This window comes from Balaenoptera ricei, chromosome 15 (assembly GCF_028023285.1).
Source record: "Balaenoptera ricei isolate mBalRic1 chromosome 15, mBalRic1.hap2, whole genome shotgun sequence".
Lineage (NCBI taxonomy): Eukaryota > Metazoa > Chordata > Mammalia > Artiodactyla > Balaenopteridae > Balaenoptera > Balaenoptera ricei.
In genome coordinates, this window is record NC_082653.1 from 3,374,737 (window position 1) to 3,397,457 (window position 22,721).

The 22,721-nt window shown below is 42.4% G+C and overlaps 1 protein-coding gene and 1 long non-coding RNA gene across 6 annotated transcripts; one reads left to right on the top strand and one right to left on the bottom strand.

Annotated features, from left to right (window-relative positions):
• Positions 1 to 247: 247 nt before the first annotated feature.
• LOC132349002 (uncharacterized) lies at positions 248 to 19,618 on the top strand. 5 transcript variants are annotated; one of them, XR_009497602.1, is made up of 8 exons: positions 248 to 577; positions 8,458 to 8,616; positions 8,895 to 9,106; positions 9,220 to 9,516; positions 10,623 to 10,690; positions 10,862 to 10,978; positions 16,386 to 16,553; positions 18,245 to 19,618. It is a non-coding gene; the product is annotated as an uncharacterized LOC132349002 (long non-coding RNA). The 5 variants fall into 5 exon arrangements; XR_009497601.1 differs by having other exon boundaries at positions 8,895 to 9,516; XR_009497603.1 differs by having other exon boundaries at positions 8,895 to 9,516; positions 16,498 to 16,553.
• Positions 15,135 to 22,694, bottom strand: FAM217B (family with sequence similarity 217 member B). The gene is made up of 4 exons (XM_059897070.1): positions 22,593 to 22,694; positions 20,903 to 21,014; positions 20,690 to 20,775; positions 15,135 to 19,292 (listed from the first exon to the last, which is right to left on the bottom strand). Exon 4 carries the CDS (start codon positions 19,286 to 19,288, stop codon positions 18,137 to 18,139), a length of 1,152 nt encoding a protein of 383 aa, XP_059753053.1. The 5' UTR covers positions 19,289 to 19,292; positions 20,690 to 20,775; positions 20,903 to 21,014; positions 22,593 to 22,694; the 3' UTR covers positions 15,135 to 18,136.
• Positions 22,695 to 22,721: the final 27 nt, after the last annotated feature.

The following is a 22,721-nucleotide window of genomic DNA, read 5'->3' on the forward strand; positions in this document are numbered from 1 at the left end:
AAAAGGTTCTTCCATGTTAAAAAGTAACCAAGAAAGTCCTCCGAACACCAAGCAAAGGGTGCCAAATAAGGCATCGAATTTCAGAAGCAGAGCTGGCTAGAGGACTGGGGACTTTTTGTTTGCTCTTTTCTTTACTGTTACACCCCAGTGGCTATGAAAGCACCTGGCCCAGAACGAGTAGCCAATCAGCAGTAGCAGCCCCGGCCCTGAGTAAACAGAGCAACCATTTCACCAGGGCTGCGAAAACAGAAAGATGCAGGTTCTCTGTATTACCTCATTGACTCCCACAGATAAGTACAAGCATTAGCTCCATTTTCAGGTGGAGGAAATGAAGCTTAACAAGGTGAAGTTAAAACCTTTAAAACCCGCATGCCCAGGCCACACCCCAGTCACCCAGCGCAGGCCCAGCATCTTGACCCCCGCCCACTGCAGGGCCTCCTGCCTCTGCCCTCGGCCGGGTTTATAAGGAGGAACTCAGCAGCAATGGGGGAGTTCCACGGCTCTCCCTCCCGCTCCGAGGAAAGTGACAGCGGGTCGTGACCCACAGGCATATGCAGCAGCGTCAACTCCGTCCACCGTAAGTACAAACAGAACAAGCCCATACTTTACTCACCTTGATTCTACTGTTTGTTTCCCAGTTGAGCCGAGGCAACTGGTGGGGGACAGGGGGATTTAGCCTTCCCACCCCCATCGGTTTGCTCAAACTGTCTTTGACGTACTCAATTGAGATTTTCTCAGACTTATGTAAGGTGAATAGACGTATCCTTAGGAAACGTGTTGATATAAATCTGAAAGTGTGTGTACTATATACACCGGTTTAAAGGCGAGTCCTCTTAGCCTGTTCCCACTACTCTCCCAAACAGATCGTGGCTCTAAACCCCTCCTTTGTATAAATTCTGGAAAATCCCTTTCCTCCCCTGTGCTAGAGTTCCCAGCCCCCTCGCTCTCAGCTGCGGCCGATCACACGCAGTCCACCCCCGACCCCTTACCCTCGAAGGGGCAGAGCCAGCTGGAGCTGTGCTCTCAGTTCCTGGCACCTGGCAGGTAGATCCCACGCGCCAGGTTGTGGGTACCCGTCCTGCTCAGCTGCAGCGTCAGCAGTGCGAGAAGCAGCAGCAGCGCGGACTGGGCCCTGGAGCTCATGCCGACGCGGGGATGCTGGGATACACCCAGAGCCTGCGGGCGATGGGCAGTCCTCCGGGCCGGGGGCTCACCTGCAGCCCGGCCTTTCCAGCAGGCCCTCTCCTCCAATCACGCTTCAGTCACTTTGTCCCAGGCATTCTCATCTCAACTCTCCCCTCCCTGCTCCCTGGCCTTTCTTTTTTTTTGAATTTTTGAATTTTATTTTATTTTTTTATACAGCAGGTTCTTATTAGTTGTCCATTTTATACATATTAGTGTATACACGTCAATCCCCATCTCCCAATTCGTCCCACCACCCACCACCCCCGCACCGCTTTCCCCCCTTGGTGTCCATACGTTTGTTCTCTACATCTGTGTCTCTATTTCTGCCCTGCAAACCGGTTCATCTGTACCATTTTTCTAGGTTCCACATATATGCATTAATATACGATAATTTGTTTTTCTCTTTCTTACTTCACTCTGTATGACAGTCTCTAGATTCATCCACGTCTCTACAAATGACCCAATTTCATTCCTTTTTATGGCTGAGTAATATTCCATTGTATATATGTACCACATCTTCTTTATCCATTTGTCTTTCGATGGGCATTTAGGTTGCTTCCATGACCTGGCTATTGTAAATAGTACTGCAGTGCACATTGGGGTGCATGCGTCTTTTTGAATTATGGTTTTCTCTGGGTATACGCCCAGTAGTGGGATTGCTGGGTCATATGGTAATTCTATTTTGAGTTTTTTAAGGAACCTCCATACTGTTCTCCATAGTGGCGATATCAATTTACATTCCCACCAACAGTGCAAGAGGGTTCCCTGTTCTCCACACCCTCTCCAGCATTTGTTGTTTGTAGATTTTCTGATGATGCCCATTCTAACTGGTGTGAGGTGATGCCTCATTGTAGTTTTGATTTGCATTTCTCTGATAATTAGTGATGTTGAGCATCTTTTCATGTGTTTCGTGGCCGTCTGTATGTCTTCTTCGGAGAAATGTCTATTTAGGTCTTCTGCTCATTTTTGGATTGGGTTTTTTGTCTTTTTAATACTGAGCTGCATGAGCTGTTTATATATTTTGGAGATTAATCCTTTGTCCGTTGATTCGTTTGCAAATATTTTCTCCCATTCTGAGGGTTGTATTTTCGTCTTGTTTATGGTTTCCTTTGCTGTGCAAAAGCTTTTAAGTTTCACTAGGTCCCATTTGTTTATTTTTGTTTTTATTTCCATTACTGTAGGATGTGGATCAAAAAAGATCTTGCTGTGATTTATGTCAAAGAGTGTTCTTCCTATGTTTTCCTCTAAGAGTTTTATAGTTTCCAGTCTCACATTTAGGTCTCTAATCCATTTTGAGTTTATTTTTGTGTCTGGTGTTAGGGAGTGTTCTAATTTCATTCTTTTACATGTAGCTGTCCAGTTGTCCCAGCACCACTTATTGAAGAGACTGTCCTTTCTCCATTGTATATTCTTGCCTCCTTTGTCATAGATTAGTTGACCATAGGTTTATCTCTGGGGTTTCTATCCTGTTCCATTGATCTGTATTTCTGTTTTTGTGCCAGTACCATATTGTCTTGATTACTGTACCTTTGTAGTGTAGTCTGAAGTCAGGGAGTCTGATTCCTCCAGCTCCGTTTTTTTCCCTCAAGACTGCTTTGGCTATTCGGGGTCTTTTGTGTCTCCATACAAATTTTAAGGTTTTTTGTTCTAGTTCTGTAAAAAATGCCATTGGTAATTTGATAGGGATTGCATTGAATCTGTAGATTGCTTTGGGTAGTATAGTCATTTTCACAATATTAATTCTTCCTATCCAAGAACATGGTATATCTCTCCATCTGTTTTTGTCATCTTTGATTTCTTTCATCAGTGTCTTATAGTTTTCTGAGTACAGGTGTTGTACCTCCTCAGGTAGGTTTATTCCTAGGTATTTTATTCTTTTTGTTGCAATGGTGAATGGGATTGTTTCCTTAATTTCTCTTTCTGATCTTTCGTTGTTAGTGTATCGGAATGCAAAAGATTTCTGTGCAGTAATTTTGTATCCTGCAACTTTACCAAATTCATTGATTAGCTCTAGTAGTTTTCTGGTGGCATCTTTAGGATTCTCTATGTATAGTATCGTGTCATCTGCAGACAGTGACAGTTTTACTTCTTTTCTGATTTGGATTCCTTTTATTTCTTTTTTGTCTCTGACTGCCATGGCTAGGACTTTCAGAAATATGTTGAATAATAGTGGCGAGAGTGGACATCTTGTCTTGTTCCTGATCTTAGAGGAAATACTTTCAGTGTTTCACCATTGAGAATAATGTTTGCTGTGGGTTTGTCATATATGGCCTTTATTATGTTGAGGTAGATTCCCTCTATGCCCACTTTCTGGAGATTTTTTATCATAAATGGGTGTTCAATTTTGTCAAAAGCTTTTTCTGCATCTCTTGAGATGATTTTATGGTTTTTATTCTTCAATTTGTTAATATGATGTATCACATTGATTGATTTGTGTATATTGAAGAATCCTTGCATCCCTGGGATAAATCCCACTTGATCATGATGTATGATCCTGTTAATGTGTTGTTGGATTCTGTTTGCTAGTATTTTGTTGAGGATTTTTGCACCTATATTCATCAGTGATATTGGTCTGAATTTTCTTTTTTTGTAATATCTTTGTCTGGTTTTGGTATCAGGGTGATGGTGGCCTCATAGAATGAGTTTGGAAGTGTTCCTTCCTCTGCAGTTTTTTGGAAGAGTTTGAGCAGGATGGTGTTAGCTCTTCTGTAAATGTTTGACAGAATTCACCTGTGAAGCCGTCTGGTCCTGGACTTCTGTTTGTTGGAAGATTTTTAATCACAGTTTCAATTTCATTACTTGCAATTGGTCTGTTCATATTTTCTATTTCTTCCTGTTTCAGTCTTGGAAGGTTATACCTTTCTAAGAATTTGTCCATTTCTTCCAGGTTGTCCAGTTTATTGGTATAGAGTTGCTTGTAGTAGTCTCTTAGGATGCTTTGTATTTCTGTGGTGTCCGTTGTAACTTCTCCTTTTTCATTTCTAATTTTATTGATTTGAGTCCTCTCCCTCTTTTTCTTGATGAGTCTGGCTAATGGCTTATCAATTTTGTTTATCTTCTCAAAGAACCAGCTTTTAGTTTTATTGATCTTTGCTATTGTTTTCTTTGTTTCTATTTCATTTATTTCTGCTCTGATCTTTATGATTTCTTTCCTTTTGCTAACTTTGGGTTGTGTTTGTTTTTCTTTCTCTAGTTCCTTTAGGTGCAAGGTTAGATTGTTTATTTGAGATTTTTCTTGTTTCTTGAGGTAGGCTTGTATTGCTATAAACTTCCCTCTTAGAACTGCTTTTGCTGCATCCCATAGGTTTTGGATCGTCGTGTTTTCATTGTCGTTTGTCTCTAGGTATTTTTTGATTTTCTCTTTGATTTCTTCAGTGATCTCTTGGTTATTTAGTAATGTATTGTTTAGCCTCCATGTGTTTGTGTTTTTTAACGTTTGTTTCCCTGTAACTGATTTGTAATCTTATAGCGTTGTGGTCAGAAAAGATGCTTGATATGATTTTGGTTTTCTTAAATTTACTGAGGCTTGATTTGTGGCCCAAGATGTGATCTATCCTGGAGAACGTTCCGTGCTCACTTGAGAAGAAAGTGTAATCTGCTGTTTTTGGATGGAATGTCCTATAAATATCAATTAAATCTATCTGGTCTACTGTGTCATTTAAAGCTTGTGTTTCCTTATTAATTTTCTCTTTGGATGATCTGTCCATTGGTGTAAGTGAGGTGTTAAAGTGGCCCACTATTATTGTGTTACTGTTGATTTCCTCTTCTATAGCTGTTAGCAGTTGCCTTATGTATTGAGGTGCTCCTATGTTGGCTGCATATATATTTATAATTGTTATATCTTCTTCTTGGATTGATCCCTTGATCATTATGTAGTGTCCTTCCTTGTCTCTTGTAACATTCTTTATTTAAAGTCTATTTTATCTGATATGAGTATTGCTATTCCAGCTTTCTTTTGATTTCCATTTGCATGGAATATCTTTTTCCATCCCCTCACTTTCAGTCTGTATGTGTCCCTAGGTCTGAAGTGGGTCTCCTGTAGACAGCATATATATGCATCTTGTTTTTGTATCCATTCAGCTAGCCTGTGTCTTTTGGTTGGAGCATTTAATCCATTCATGTTTTAAGGTAATTATTGATATGTATATTCCTATTACCATTTTCTTTTTTTTTTTTAATTTTATTTATTTATTTATTTATTTATTTATGGCTGTGTTGGGTCTTCATTTCTGTGCGAGGGCTTTCTCTACTTGCGGCAAGTGGGGGCCACTCTTCATCGCGGTGCGCGGGCCTCTCACTATCGCGGCCTCTCTTGTTGCGGACGGAGCACAGGCTCCAGACGCGCAGGCTCAGCAATTGTGGCTCACGGGCCTAGTCGCTCCGCGGCATGTGGGATCTTCCCAGACCAGGGCTCGAACCCGTGTCCCCTGCATTGGCAGGCAGATTCTCAACCACTGCGCCACCAGGGAAGCCCTACCATGTTCTTAATTGTTATGGGTTTGTTTTTGTAGGTCCTTTTCTTCTCTTGTGTTTCCCACTTAGAGAAGTCCCTTTAGCATTTGTTGTAGAGCTGGTTTGGTGGTGCTGAATTCTCTTAGCTTTTGCTCGTCTGTAAAGCTTTTGATTTCTCCAGCGAATCTGAATGAGATCCTTGCTGGGTAGAGTAATCTTGGTTGTAGTTTCTTCCCTTTCATCACTTTAAATATGTCATGCCATTCCCTTCTGGCTTGTAGAGTTTCTGCTGAGAAATCAGCTGTTAACCTTATGGGAGTTCCCTTGTATGTTATTTGTCATTTTTCCCTTGCTGCTTTCAGTAATTTTCCTTTGTCTTTAATTTTTGCCAATTTGATTACTGTGTGTCTTGGTGTGTTTCTCCTTGGGTTTATCCTATCTGGGACTCTCTGCACTTCCTGGACTTGGGTGGCTATTTCCTTTTCCATGTTAGGGAAGTTTTCGACTAAAATCTCTTCAAATATTTTCTCGGGTCCTTTCTCTCTCTCTTCTCCTTCTGGGACCCCTATAATGTGAATGTTGTTGCATTTAATGTTGTCCCAGAGGTCTCTTAGGCTGTCTTCCTTTCTTTTTCATGTTTTTTTCTTTATTCTTTTCCACAGCAGTGAATTCCACCATTCTGTCTTCCTTTCTTTTTCATGTTTTTTTCTTTATTCTTTTCCACAGCAGTGAATTCCACCATTCTGTCTTCCGGATCACTTATCCGTTCTTCTGCCTCAGTTATTCTGCTTTTGATTCCTTCTAGTGTATTTTTCATTTCAGTTATTGTACTGTTCATCTCTGTTTGTTTGTTCTTCAGTTCTTCTAGGTCTTCATTAAACATTTCTTGCATCTTCTCAATCTTTGTTTTTCCGAGGTCCTGGATCATCTTCACTATCATTATTCTGAATTCTTTTTCTGGAAGGTTGCCTATCTCCACTTCATTTAGTTGTTTTTCTGGGGTTTTATCTCGTTCCTTCATCTGGTACATAGCCCTCTGTCTTTTCATCTTGTCTATCTTTCCGTGAATGTGGTTTTTGTTTCAAAGGCTGCAGGATTGTAGTTCTTCTTGCTTCTGCTGTCTGCCCTCTGGTGGATTAGGCAAACTAATCCCTGGCCTTTCTTGGTTTATCAGAGTGGGGTGGGCTGAGCCTTAGCCTTTAACCTCGTTAGCTACAAGCAGAATTCTTAGGAAGGGAGTGGAGGGAAATAAAACTGCCCCTGCCACACATACAGCAGACATGAGGCTGGGAATCTGACCCCAGGAGATTAGGGCTCAGTCAGAGGAAAGTGAAACCAGTGGCTCTGGGGAAGTAGGGGTTTAGTTTCTTTATTTTTAGTTTCCAAAAATCAATGGAATGCCCAGTGATCTCTTTCTGTAGCAGGGTATTTTAGTGTTCATTTCCTTATAGTCTCTATCATTTGAAACCAAAGAACTGGAAAAGGAAAGGATAACTTTATCAAGGAAAAAAGAAAAAGTATACTTTTTACTTTCCAAAGCACTAACAATCTTTATCCCAACCATGTCTCGAGGCTCTGGGGTTTATAGAATTTTTCTACCAAAATCTCTTTTACGCTTAGATGAATCTGGCTTTTTGAGTTTGGGATTAAAGGAAGAGGGAGGAGGGATGGGAAAGAGACTCCCTACGGGTGGAGTCTCTGTACCAACCTGGGGTCTTTGCATTAGAATTCTGAAAAAAAGACAAGTTGAGTTTCTACCATACCAATACTAAGGCTGCAGTGACCAAGTTTAAAACAAAATCTGACATCCATTAGTCCTTATTACCTTAACCTATTACCTTGTTATCACATCACCTTGTTTAAAATAGTAAACAGTTTTTCAGCAGATGAAATAGAAGATAGGCTTTCTTGCCTTACCGTACATTCATAGCTCCACGAGAGGCTGCTGCACATTTTAATTTGAATAGTTTATAATCTGAATCCAAATTAATAGTTTGTTATTGAAAAGAGTAACTAATGTAATTTTAAGATCTCTCTATTCCCTGTGCATAAAGAGAAGCATAACAATAATTATCAAATTTACAACCTTGCATTTTTTTTCAAAGTGGATTTTTTTTAAATTAATTAATTAATTTATTTATTTTTGGCTGTGTTGGGTCTTCGTTTCTGTGTGAGGGCTTTCTCCAGTTGCGGCGAGCGGGGGCCACTCTTCATCGCAGTGTGCGGGCCTCTCACTCTTGCGGCCTCTCGTTGCGGAGCACAGGCTCCAGACACTCAGGCTCAGTAGTTGTGGCTCCCGGGCCCAGTTGCTCCACAGCATGTGGGATCCTCCCAGACCAGGGCTCGAACCTGTGCCCCCTGCATTGGCAGGCAGACTCTCAACCACTGCGCCACCAGGGAAGCCCCTCAAAGTGGATATTTTGATTCCGTGTAAGTCTATTCAAAAACTTGATCAAGTTAGAGTCACTAATTCAGAATTTATAGATGAGGTAAACTGAACCATGTGGAATGTTCGTGAGAGATGCAGGTTGTACACCCCTAATGCTGGCGCTGAAAATGTTGATCAAGAAAGACAGTGTGTTGGCCTCCAGAGATCCAGAGAGGGGCTGGGGAATGCGAGTGAAGGGTTCCACTTTTATATTTGCTTTAAGTTGAAGAAAATTGGTATTTTAATATATTAAAAAACAACCAAATTTTCAACATCCTCAAACATTTAAAAGTAAAAGAGCAAGAAACCAGTTTCCCATATGACAGTCCTTCTCAGTTAGGCTGTGACTCACTCGGCTGGTGACTCTGGGCTTCACCTGCCTCATGTCTTAGGTGAGTCAGAGCTGGAAGATGTCAAGTTTCTCTGTTCTGTGTATCCACGATTCCGGGGAAGACCGTCAGTGTTCCTGTGTCCTTAGAAGTGCAGTAATACCTTATGGCCACAAGGCAGCAGCTCCCAGCTCAATGTAAGCTGAAATGAAGAAAGTGATGGTAAGATAAAAGTTTCTTGATTAAAAGGAAGGTAAGGGTGAGAATTAATTATCTAGACTCTACATTTACACCTTGGGTGTTGAGGGGTGCCCAACCCACCTCAAGTTCTCCGTGTTTTTTATAATGATAAACGCATCATGAGTGCATCTAAGCAAGGATTTTGTCTTGAATTATCCCTGTCAATCAGGGTTCCTGCAAATGCCAGGCACTCACTGAGTTTCATTTTCAGGGTTGTTAGTCAAGACAACTGAAACACGTTCATCTTCCATCTTTTCAAGGAAAAGCATGTTGCGTGGGAGGTTTCTACTGGCCCAGGAAGTGTTGAGTAGAGTCCTTAACTGAGAATAAAGAAGCAGTAGTTCACGACGTTCTAAAAAGAGACACCAACAGCTAGGACCAGACACCTCAGCATTCCCCCAAATGGCAGAACTGACCCTGTGGCCCGCAACCTGCACCACAGCCCAGTTTCCTGGTCCCAGCCCACCCACTGGTGAGGAGTCCAGGGGGGTGGGTGTCAGCTGGCTTCCTTGGGCCTCATTTGCAGTGAGAGCTGATCCCACCTTCCCTGCTGCAGATGGATGGGATGCTTTCTTTCCACTTCAGGAAATCAGTGAGTTGGATTTTTCCTGTGCATGGGACGGGAGCTTCCTGAGAATCACTGGTCAAGCACGAGGGTCACTGCAAGACAAGGCCCTGGCGTCCCATCCTGGCGTAGACTTCTGCTTGGCCAGTGGCTGGCTGGCCGAGCCCTGTGCCCAGCTGAGATGAAGGGTCTTGTGGTGGCCAACAGGACTCAGAGAAGGATAACGGAAAAGTGCCCATCACTTCCTCCATTGAGTGTGGTGAGGAAACCGAATTTCTCCCGTGGGTCAAGTCAACATCGAAGAAGGGAATGGTCAGGTATGAGCCTTCTTCCTGCCCCCGCAGTGGGATGCTGCTGGTCGGGAGGGGGAGGACACCTCATATGCATAGAGGAGTCCAGAGTCGGACATTTGGACGCCTTCTCCACGGAGGTGAGCCAACCTAAGCGACCACCTGGAAACAGAGAAGAGGGAGGGAAGGAAGGTGTCCCAGTGGGACCCACAGCCATGCCCTCCTGTGCTGGTGGGAGCTAGAGAGAAGAGGGGAGAGTCTGTTTCTTCATAGTCAGGGGAAAAGCTTAACTTCTGAGAACAGTCTCCAAGGGACAAAACAAAAAACAACCCAAGGAAGGGCTGTGCTTCCAGAAATGGGGAAGTGGTTCCCACAAGCCCAGCCCTGCCTTGTAGAATGATCACCTTTCAACAAAACATAAAACAACAAGTGCCTGGAGCCTCTGGAGAGAGACAAAAGGCACAGAAACTAAAGGGAGCCAGGTGCCCGGAAAAGGATGGACAGACGGGCCGAGAGCCAGGTGTTCACGCAGGATCTGGGTACTGAGCGTGTGGGTGTTCCCTGCACAGTTCTTTCAACTTTTCTGTGTGTTCAAAATTTTTTACAATACAATATTGGTGAAAAAAATCATTGGAGTGAATTTGACTCCAGCAGTAAAAAAAAAAAAAAAATCCAAGTTATTATTAAGTGTAGTTTTACTCCAATGTCAATATCATGTGTCTAGTTGTAGCCCACTATCTAACACACGTACGGGGGAACACATCTAACATGTTAGATTTTATGCCAGAATAAAATAATTCATCACTTGTATTTCCTGATTTATTTTCAGTGACTCACAAATGTTTGTCTCCTATATGCGTGCTTTGTCGTCACATAGGTTGATCAGAAGTGGTCCCTTATGTTTTAGTATTTTGAGTCCGCCACCAAGAGCTGGCCAGAAAATTTCCTTTGAGAGATTTTAATCTCTTGCCCCTATTTGTTCAACTAATCATTGTAGATGAACAATTGGGGGGGGAATGCTGCCACGTACAACAGATTGGAGCGTTTTTCGCTTTTTGAAGTATTCTGATAGTAGAATCACCAAGCTCTTTCTTCAGTTGCTTATGTATGTAAATGTTTTTATGCTTTTTTAGGGAAGAAGAAGGGAGATAAAGATTTGAGGCTATTTACTTTGTCTTCCCACATAAACTGTCCTGTAGAGGTAAAAATATATGCTTCCTTTTTAAATATTTTCGGTTAAACTTGGTAGATCATTCATTTCATTATTGCAGAAGACCTGTTAGCAAAAAGCATTTCATTTCAGTATTTAGAAAATTGAACAACATAGGAAAAGGGCCAAACCTTCCTTTTCTTTCTGTTTCCTTTATTTAAGGTGGACATCTCCAGAGAGATGAGTTCAGAGGAAAAGCGTGGTGACAGGAAGTGGTGACCCTACCAAACCTGGCCCAAATGTTGAATGAAGTATGTGAAAAAGTCAGCTGAAGGCAGGGTGAGTTCTCTACACCTGGAGTTTAAAAATAGAAGAGTGTGGATGTAAGAAAAACATACTCAAGGTGGATGTGTTCTGAGACACCTCCACTCCTTCATACCCACCTGTGGCACAGGTCATCAGAGCCATGAAGCATGCAGGTTAGTGTCCTATGCTTTTTTTTTTTTTATTGAAGTATAGTTGATGTACAAGATTAATAAGTTACAGGTGATTCACAATTTTTAAAGATTATATTCCATTTATAGTTATTATAAAATATTGGCTATATTCCCTACATATATCCTTTTAGCTTATTTTATACATAACAGCTTGTACCTCTTAATCCCTTACCCTATATTGCCCCTCTCCCCACTGCTAACCACTTGATTGTTCTCTATATCTGTGAGTCGGCTTCTTTTTTGTTAGAGTCACTGGTTTGTTATATTTCTTAGGTTCCACATGTAAGTGATATCACACAGTATTTGTCTTTCTCTGTCTGACTTATTTCACTTAGCATAATGCCCTTCAGGTCCATCCATGTTGTTGCAAAGGGCAAAGTTTCCTTCTTTTTGATGGCTGAGTAGTGACCTATTCTTGAGGTGAAGAGCCAGCTAAGTGCCTTTAAGCCCTGGAGGAAGTAGACAGAGGTAAGCAGAAGACTTTGTTAGTGGCCAAAGCACAAGAGGGGACTGGTCCAGCAGGTGAAATGCTGTCAAAGCAGCCACTTCAACCTTGCAGACTTTAAGTGCCATAAAGGCAGGTTTCTTAAACTTTAACCTCCAAAAATGTTGTTAAAACACAGACTCTGATTCTGGAAGCCAACATTTACCTTTACCCTAATGAGTGCCAACTTAAAAAAAAAAAAGCACAATGTGAGAGTTGTGAGTTAAGTTTTATTGGGGGCAAAATGAGGACTATAGCCTGGGAGACAGCATCTCAGATAGCTCTGAGAAACTGCTCCAAAGAAGTAGGGGGGAAGGTCAGTGTAGATGTGATTTTGGTGAAGGGGGAGTACATGCGATCAAACGCATATCTTTTTGCAGAAGGTTTCTGCTAGTCACAAGGAGCAGACGTCACCATGAAGGATTTTAGTGCTTTTCTAGATATGAGGAGATACAAGAAGTGGGCTCATAAAATAGGCTCCTGAAAATATCTAACTATCTGAAGACCTGTTTTGCCAGTTTTTCCCAGAGCACAGAGTGCCTCATTCCTGCTCTCCACCCTGAACTCCTTTCAGGGGGTGTCGGAGGTCAGCAGCTGCAGCAACATGTGATTTAATCCTTGTAGAGGTAGATGGCAAGTGCCAATGGCAAGTGCCAATTTGTAGTTGACATGGGGAAGGAAAAATAATGTTCCCCCTACCCTCTAGCCTCTTGGCTGAGATCCCCTGTAATAAAAGACAGATTAACACGAGGAAAACCAACAGAAGTTGAATAACCTGTATGCTCCCTGTATACATGGGAGACACCCAGGAAAAGTGAGGAACTCCCAGAAATGGCCTAGCCGCCATAAATACCATCTCCAGCTAAAGACAAAAGATGTTGGATTTGGGAGAGCGAGTGAAAGGAAGTTGTCAGGAAAAGCACAGGAAACGAGAGTATAGTTGTTATGCAGGTTTAACTCCTGCCTTAATATAAGAGTTGATAAGACTGATAAGAATTTCTAGATTTAGTTCATCCTCCTCTTCCAGGTACAGAGAGGAAGACACCTTTATAGATGGAGATTTCCCTTAACAATGTAAATGTCTTCTTACAAAAGGGTAACGTCTCAGTTTTCAAAGCCTCTCCAGTGTCTGCTGTTTCTCAAAAATGATCAGCCTAAAAAAATCCTCATGCCAAAGAGGCATATTTTGTGGCGGCAAGTTCTGCCCCCCTTCACCCTCTTAGGGTTCTTTTTGGCTGGGCCTGACAGCTACATTGACATGAGACAGATCAACGGAGAAAAGCACACCAATTTATTTAACACGAGTCTTACAGGACCCAGGAGCCTTCATAAAGAATGAAGACTCAGAGAAATGGTGACACTAACTTGCTTTTATATTAGATTGAACAAAGTGGGCAATTGTGGAAAAGTGATTACACGATGTGGAAGACTAGAGGAAGTTAAGAATCATTTGAACAAATAAAGTTTGTGTAGAGTTCTCTCGGTCTCAACTTCTCATCCCTGACGATGAAAAACGTTACTTTCCTCCTGCTATAAGGAGCACATCTTTCATAGAGGAATTTAATTTCCTGCTTTTAAGAGAATGCAGAAAGGTAGGAGTGTTTTTCTTGTACTTGCTGTTTTTCAAGTGCCTTTAACTCAAAATCATCCAAATGCCAGAGCGACATGTTTTGGGGTGGTGTGTTCTGAACTCCTTCACCATTAGTGGGTCTGAAGTGGGGCTCACAATACGAGGAGCAAGGCATAAAATTGTGCTAGCTGAACGGAATTAAAAGTTAAATATGCATCATTAGTTTTCTCTAAAATGTCATGCAAGCTGGGACAGTTATATGTACGACTATCCCATTTTTAAATTTCGATATATATTTTCCAGTGTTATCACAGTTAATTCCTTAAATACCAAATTGCTGAGGACAGAGATATACTAATGATATTTTTTGAACAGGGTCCTTCTGAAGATATTTATAAACGAATGATTTATGTTCCTTCATGGAACATTGTTTCTATGCTATAAATAGTGTTTTATGATATCAAAGTAATTAATGCAAGGAGGCTTTTGGACTGAGGTGGTTTTAACCCCTTCTTCACCTACCTAAGCAGCCCAAACCCTAAGCGGAATATTTCCCGCAAATGCCTCAAGAGCAGGAAAAACAACCCAATCACCAACAGCCAATCAGGCTTTCCCAAATGGCACGACCACTTAAGCCACAGCCAATCAAATGATTCCCTTGCTTCTGCATCCTCTCTATAAAATTTTCCACCCTCAGCTCCTGTCCGGGAAGTAGTGCTGCTAACCTCTAAGGCTTTGGTGCTGCTCAATTTGAATTGATTTTTGCTCAAATCAATCCTTAAATCTTTCAAAGAGAAAAGTCTTAATCTTCTTGTGTCTGAAATCAAACAGTCCTCCCCACTCCCCATGTCTTTTTGATTACAAGAAAAACGTCTCCATTTGGTCAGAAGGCATTCACAGAACCCATTCAGTGCTGCCCGAAAAGGTTTAGTTGCCACCTTGTGGATAAGAAAAGAGCCGCATCCAAAGATAATCTACCATTTTCTGTACAAACAAATGATTTAAAACCTCCAGCATGGTTAACTTTCAAATTATCAAAAAATTATTTGTAAACCCCGTTAAAAACAAGACAGCAGGCCCCAAATGAGTCGCTTATGCTAAGCCCCACTTCACCAAACCGAGACTTAGCAACAGTTTCAGCTGTCCCGAAACGGAATCTTCAGCCCGTCTGTCGCAACAGCCTACACGGGACTCGTTCAGTCGCCTGCCTGGTCGCCCCCTGCCATCCTGGCCCCTAAAGGAAGGCGACCTTGACACAACCAATCTGCTTTTTGCTGGTATAGCTTTCTTGTCCGGCTCCCTTCTGCCTGTAGTTCCATTTCATACAGCCCCTCAGAGCCCCTTTCTAGCTGCTGGACTGGGTGCTGCTGATTTCGTGAATCACAGAATAAAGTCAGTAAGATGTCAATTTACTCAGTGAACTTGCTTTTTTACACCCCAAAGTTATTTTTTTAAACTGCCACTATTTGGTAGACTCAAAAGAGGGCACCTCATTGTCAGAGTGAGTTTAGAAAGAGGAGCAGAAAAACTTTCAGAACGCTTACGCCAGTAGCTGCTCACAGCTGCCACCTCCTAACCGGGGGACTTCCTCGAAAAAGACACGGGGCTCGTTTCTGGACGTGTACGTTAACGTGCAATAGATTTCTATCACATGTTATGTCAATTTTACTGAATTTTCATCTGCTTCCCTAACCACCTTTGGGGTAATAAAAGGAAGAGGGACCCAAGAAAGGTACAGCCAGGGTTGCTCCTCAGATGCAGCTAGCACTGTTGTCAGGTATGCTGCTCAGTATTAAGGAAGGAATTGGAACAGAATTTCCCCCTCAAGCAGTTTTTTGAACTAATCAGGGAGAGAAATAAGACAAACTCTGAAATAAAACTGCATAAAAGGCAAATGAAAACCATACCAGAAAAATCCAGGCAATATTTTTCTAGTGTTTAATTGATCTCGAGGAAGGAAAAAGTCCAGATTCACAAAAACCTATGTGTATTGTTTTATTATACACAAAACCAAGCATACAATAAATACACAGCAAATAACATGCTGAATATTTTCAGGCCATTTTGAATGGTGCTCTGTACATGTACATGAATAAGTAATAAATACTGCTTCTCTATTACCTTGAAATACAGTACCACCAAGAGTTTTCTATTTTTATTTTACTACTCACGTAAATGAGCATAAAGGAAAGAGGAAATAGATAATATTTAAACATGTAAGGTAGAAATTCTTCTTTCTGGAAACTAACCAAATAGGCCTGAGAACCACTACTAATCAGTGATATCCTCTCCCCCATCTTTTCTGTCATAGCCACCAATCCCACCCTATTCCAGTTAAGTTACAAGCCTTCAGCCAGTTTAGTCATTAAAGATTTGAGAAATAGTCCCAACCTAAACAATTGTAGCTAATACTGATATATTTTTGTAATTCATTTTTGTACTTTTTTACAACTTTTTCCCCTGATCCTAAGCTTGAAGCAGTTCTTCTTACATTCTCTAAACTTGGAGGGGTTTTTTTGCTACCATTTATTTTATTTTATTGGATCATTTTAATTGGTTTAAATGCAACATGTATGTAAACAACTCCACAGAAATGAGAGGCACTTCTTAGAAATACAATGACTCATGTCACAAGATTCAATGGCTTCAATTTGATGAACTGAATGAACTCCTGACTCAACTCTCCAATGTTGTCTGCTTGAATGGCGAGATCCTTATCTGCGGCATTTAGTGCATTAAAAGATGTGCATCAGAAATCACAAAATTGTGCTTATGTTCCATAATGAACCTATATACAGTAGGAGCTCTGATCCAATAACAATAATGTTGGTTAAAATAAACTACCAACCCGAGGCAAAAAAGTAAACAAGTAAAGCCACTTTTTCAGGCTTTTAAAACTGCCTTAACATGTGACATTATAGCTATCCCCCCAAATTAAGCAACCAACTTCAAGTCAAAGAGCTAGGAACAAATGTAACATCCGAGGCGTTACCTCAACATTTCTTAATCAGCTCAGAAATACACGAGGCCGGGAAAGGTAAACTACGTCACCCTCACCCTCCAGATCTCTTGAGGGTACCTGCACAGGTGCATTACTGGGAGAGGCGGCAGCTCAGCATAAACCCTGTAGGATTAATATCAGGAGTATATATGTGTATATATATATGTGTGTAAATATATGTAATGTGCTTACAGAGATTTATCGAACCTGAATACTTCATGAAGAGCTGCATAAAAATCTAGCAGAAAAAGGCTCATGAATTGGGTGCCGGCAGTGTATATAGGACTAACCCATCTGTACTCACAGGAGCAGGGCCGTCGAGGGACATGTGGGGTGCCACTCAGGAACCACAGAAAGGAAAAGTAAGACTAGCACTATGTTTTCAAAACACTATACTTATACTGAGTACAAAAGTTATAGTATAATTGCGAACCATGGAAGTAATGCCTGCCAGATGTACATCGTTTGTTCATTTATAAAAATGCATAAGATTTTATTGTAAGCAGTGCTTTCTCCAGTAGGGTGGTGTGAGAGAGAATATAAGAGGGACTCTGTAAATAAAAGTCTTAGAAGGAAAAAAATTACCATAAAAATTTTTGTTGTTTAATACGATTAAAATCAGATTTTAAAACGGCATCTTAATATTCAACTTTGGCCTATTATTTTAATTCTTTATAAATGCATCTTGTCTTTATGTTAACTTAAACAGTGCCTTGGATGACACTGAGTTACTGGGTGAAAAGTCTGCGAGTTAGTAAATATTTTCAGATGAAAAGTGCCAAGTTTTTCATTTGTCCCAAAGGTGAGAAAACAGAAACATATATGTAAAAAAACAAATAGAATAATCGTTTGAAGGGATAAAATCAGCTGCAGTCATTAAAACATACTGTATATCAAGAAGTAGTCAAGCAAAGGTTCTACAGGTATTCACCATAATATCAAGAGAAATCTCTCAGCACAACCATAGGGACAAGTAGATGTGACTTAACAGCGGTTAAATAAGAAGCATTCAGGGGAGTCAGGAAGCCGCAGGGCCAGGTGAGGAGGTTAAGACGTTCAGTAACCTGATCCGTGGTCCGCCCTCCCACCCCCTGCTCCCAGCAAGATTATAAAGTCCTGCTCTCGCAAATGAAGACAGATCATCATTCTGATGCTTTTTCCCACGGCACCTCTTCAGAGAAGCCACACATGCCGGGGATTCTGGTGCCAACTGTTTCATTCTTCCTCCCATCACGTGCTAACAACCGTGCTCAGACCCGCCGACGTCCACTGGGACGAAGCCTGCACGCTATTTTAACTTCAGCTTAGAGAATATCGAAATGGACTTCGCCACCACCTCTAAATTGAAAAGGCCTTGTTTTTTTTTTAAACCCACGTCAGGGAAAGTGTTTGAAAGCACTAGATTCCACTGTCTGGAAGGAGCAGGCAGCTTAGTGATAAATGACTTTGCTCGTAATAGCTGCTCCGTAACTCGAGGAAGAGCCGAAGCTTCCCCAGGAGTGAGATGCCCGGACCTTCTGCTTGAATAGTTTAGGATGAGGATGCAGAGAGCCCTAGTTCAGACATTCAGGATACTACACCGTTTGAAGCAGTACGCACTAGTTTACATACGCTGTACGTGGCCTGGCTGAGGTTTCAGAAGTTCAGTCCACTCTTCCCTTGGAGAGCTGTCGTTTTATTTCTTTATATGGCACAGAACTTGGTTAATTTTTATCTGAAGGGCTCTCATTTGCCTAAGACTGTCAACACAAAATATGGTTACTGAAAGACACCCTTCTTTGGAAACGACCCTGTTGTGGCTTGGGTGGGCGTGGCGTGGACTAAAGAACTGGTCAACCTCTTCAGTGTCAGTAATCCCAAAGTCTCTTAAAATTCACAGTATTGTAACTTTTGGAAGCGCTCCAATATTGAGGCACCTGCAGGTCCTTGCAATTCATCATATCAGTTATGATTTGAATTTGTGTGTGTTTGGTTTTACTCCATTTGTTTTGAGCTTTTTCTCGCTGGATATAGTGGCTCGAGCACAATTATTTGCATTTCCCTTTTTCTTAAGAGTTGCATGTGCTGGCGCTCTGGAGGCCTTGTAGGTGTCCGTGGAGTCCCCGATCACCGCTGGCTGCCTGGGAAAGCGAAGGTTCACGCTGCTCTCCATCTTAGGGTCGCCGCCGTCCCCGCAGGACAGATGCCAGTGCTGCAGCTTGGAGCTCTTGTTGGATTTCTTTTTCTTCTCCTCTGTCTGCATGTCCAGGGTTTGCTTCTGAGAACACAGTCTGCTGCTACTCAGCACATCGAGGGATTTGGTGGAAGCCTCACATGTGTAATAGGACGGATGGACGTCTTCCCGGTGCACGTCTTTCTTTCGTGAAGGGCCTGACTTCGGAGGCCCTTCCTGCTGAGGCGTGGACAGAGCGCTGGCAATCAGCTTGCTTCTCCCAGGGCTTTTCAGAGCCCCCGAGGTCCCAGGGGCAGTGGGAGGCCTCGCCTTGGCCCCCTTTCCTTTCTCGCACTGGACAGTCTGGATCTGTAGCCACTCGAGCTGGACAAGCCTGTCGACGTACTTCCCCAGCGGCCCCGCGGCTCTGGGCACGGCCTCTGTCCTGCGCTCAGAGTGCAGGAGCACAGCCATGTCCCGCAGGTCCCAGGAGTTACACGGGGCCGGGAGGAAGTCGGGGTAACAGTATTCGGGCTGGATGGGACCCTGCCCTGGGTGCAGATCGAAGTGAACCGCATCAATCTCTTCGGCTCGAAGGTGAAGATCTGGAGGCGTGAGGGGAGAAGGGGGGACGGGGATTCTTTCTGAATCAGAGAGGTCACTGGCACTGTCCTCCTCAGCATCTTCTTTGACAATTTTCATCGTCTGAAAGTCCAGAAACAACTTGTTCCCTGAGGACCCCCGACACCTGTAGCCAAGGGGACTCCTTTTGGGGTTTCCTTCCGGGGAAATGCTTTCCTTCAGTTTATCCTCAGTTGGTTGGGGGACACATCCTCCGAGACTGCTTTTCAGCTGGGACGAGACGTAGGGGACTTGGGATTTACTCTGCCTTTTTCTTGAATTTTTTGGACATTGTACTTTATTCCAAGAGGGGCCTGCATTCATATTGCTGCGAGAAATAAACCTGCAATTCTTAGTCCATCTGACAAAAACTGGCCAGCCGATGACTGAACAAAGGAACCAAAAGAATCCCCTAGTGGTATATTTCAGCTATCGCGAGGTATTAGAAAATGTGAGGCCTCTAAACTCACAGAACAAGTTACAGGACAATTTTCCACTTGATACTCTACTTAGGAAACATCATAGTGTAGGTGCCAGAGTTAATGCATGGATTCTATTTTACATCAAACATTAGCTTTTAAGAAAAACACTAACATTTCATAAAGTGCTTATATTATCATTTTAAACATTAGTTTGGAAAACATCTCTCATAGGACGCTCAATCTGTTCTGCTAATGATGAGCAGTGTTTAATAACATGAACAAGTAAAATCCACAGCTTTCTTTTATATACCTATTTTCAATTAAACGTAAACAGGATTTAAAATACAAGTTTTACAGAACTTAATCACTGATTGGTGGTAATTCTGAGCTGACAAAAATCTTAAGGAAAAGTGTAGCATATACAACCTACACCTTAAACCAAAAGCTTATCAAAGTGTTTTCAAATAGAAAACACACTCAGGAAAACTGTTTAGAGGAATAGGAATACAATCATACCTTTTAACACAATATGAATTTAAAAAATAGGTTTAATGCAATCCTTTGAATGGCGGGGAAGTAGACATTGTGAATACCGTGTGCATTACTAGCATGGCAACTGATTCTTCCTCTAATTTATTCTGAGTCAGGATCTCGTATCAGAGGTGAAAATATTTTCTTTTTGACTTATTTACCAAGAACATAGCATTCTGCCAAGATGAATAATACTTCTCAGCAACATCAGTCTGGTGGGGTTAAAAAAATTGGGTGGTAAACATGCTTTGTGGAAACCTCAGAGGTTCATTTGTTTGGTTTACATTCGTCTGTGTTTCCACCACACTAAGCAATTACTTGAAAATGTGTCACTTCTTAACAAATAAACACGGTTGGAGGTTAAATCATTGCCAGTAACGTAACACGTGCTCAGTAAATGTTGACGAAATGGATAAAGGAATTGCCATTATTTAGAACTCATAGCCAATATTGTTAAAACTTTCATTTACCTCTAGCTGTCTGTGTGCATCCGTAAAAGTTATCAGTATCCTTTTTATAGAAAAGGAAACTAACATAGACAGATGATTAAGGGGCTTACCCCAAATTGTGGATTCTGCTAAGAGTGCAAGAATTATGACCTCTGGAATTTTTACCAACTAGTAATGTTTAAAATCATTTCTGCCAGACAAGAAATATAAGTATATATTTCCTATCAACAGACATATTTTTTTCCCAACCACACATATCAATCTGGAGAACTGAGATAACGTGCCTTTTGCAAGACAAAGCAATTACATGAAAAACTATTTACCTGCTTTTCTGATAAGATTTATTCACCCTATTCCCTTTCTTGAAAAAGTCACACGGCTGATCATCATCTAGGGTTTGATGGACTGTCTAAAAAACAGACACGTAGTTAATAAACACCCTGATCACACACACACACACACACAAAAAGAAACAAACAGGAAAAAAAAAAAACAGAACAAATCTAAATAAGATTTTACTTCAAAGTTTACATCACCTTTGCTGTAGCGCTCAAAATATTCTTGCTCAGTCTGTTGGGAGATGATGGCAGCAGGGGAAGTAACTTCTTTATTCCTGTTATATTTGGAAAGGACTCCTTACCACCGGAACTAGAAGCAACAGAACAGTGTCGGCAAGTACTGACTGCAAACGGTCCTATCACCAGTATTGTGCTGGTTTTCACTTGTTTGTTCTTAAATATTCAAATTGTATAGAAAAACTGGTGGGAGGATATTGCCTTCTATTTACGGTTTAATCTTTTTTTGCTTGTTTGTTTTTCACAGTGGATATTAGATACAAGATCACACTACTACAAATGGATTCCCTCTCTCTCTCTCCCCATACCCACACATACACACACAAAATCTCCTTGGAAATAACACGCTGTGGAAATTTGTGGGGCTAATTAAGGTCGGGTGTTGCTCCAAAGTTCCCATGTCCATTCATTCATTCATTCGTTCGTTCTTTCAACAAATACAGGAGTGCCTAGAAAACGGCAGGATTACACACATGTCCTGCTCTTGTGGAGCTTAAGCTCTACTGTGGAGGCTCCCTTCCAAGTCTCCTGCCTTCACTATCACATCAATCCACGAAAAGGCTATCAATATCTTCATACACATCACACGATGTTATCTCTTTGTGACATTTTGTTGATTTGTACCACCCAAGGTTGCTTTTCCCCTCTTATTTTGAGTGGCCTACTGAAAGTGCCCCATTTGAACATGAATACGTGTTTTTCTTCCGTAATATCCCCTGCCTCTGAAAAATGGAAGAGGTGGGATTATAGAAGATTTTTATTTCCTTCCTAAAACTTTGCTGTGTTATTTTTCAAAAGAAGCATGTGTGCCATTTTGGTCAGTGTACACATGATGGGAATAAAAAACACATGCGGGCCCTCACAATGAATGAATTATACCATAATCAACGGCTTGATTCATTTTGGACGTAGAAAACGTTCTTTACCAACCCTCCTCCAATTAGCCTGGTTTTATTGCTGCTTTGTCCCTCTGGACAGTAAGGGACCCTCTAGAACGCTCTCTAGAAAGTGCACTCCCATCTTCTCCACTTCACCTGACAAGCTTTACACCCTAGGCTGTGCCGTTTTCTGCACCAAGTTAGAGAGAGATGACAGCCTGCAGGGTCCCTAAGGATGCAGAAAACAAGCTCCGGTTTCCCTGACGGTTCCGGCTCCCATCGGAACAAAGCTAAAAGTCTGAGATTCTGGCTCCAAAAATGCGTCCCAAGCGCCAGAGGCTGCTTGCTTAAGGGCAACCGCATACGTCACCCCAGGGTAAGAACTCTTGCTCCCACATCTACCTCTCAGGCGCGGCGCCACGAGACAGCCGCAACCGCCCGCTCGCCACCCCCGGGGACGGTGCCGGGCGGCAAAGCATTGTGGGTGCCGTGGGGACAGGACGCTTCTCCTCTACGTAGCGAGGCTCCCTCGGTCTGGCCTAGGGTCCAGGCTGCAGTGCAAACGTCCAAAGAGCTGGCTACCCTCGAGGCTTAAAATCAGCCTGGGGACGAGCTCCTGGAAAGGCCGGGTTTTGCACGCCTCCCCCGCCCCCATTAACCCAGAAATCCGAGGACCAGCAGCATGCACGGTCCTGGTCCTCCGTTTGTGCAGACGCGGATCTGTGATCGATCGGCGGGCGGGCCAGGCAGACGCGGACAGAGATTGATCAGACCTGTTTCGCGATCGCCGAGGACACGTGACGCGGCCGCCGGCCTTCCTTCCCGGGCCGGGGCGGGAGGCCGGACTGCGGCGCGCTGCTGCAGGCGCGGCGGCGGCGCTCGGGCGGCGGGAGTCCGCGCGC

Bases quoted from the DNA above. Each gene is read 5' to 3' on its own strand.
- FAM217B (XM_059897070.1), bottom strand. From the start codon at position 19,288: ATGAATGCAGGCCCCTCTTGGAATAAAGTACAATGTCCAAAAAATTCA.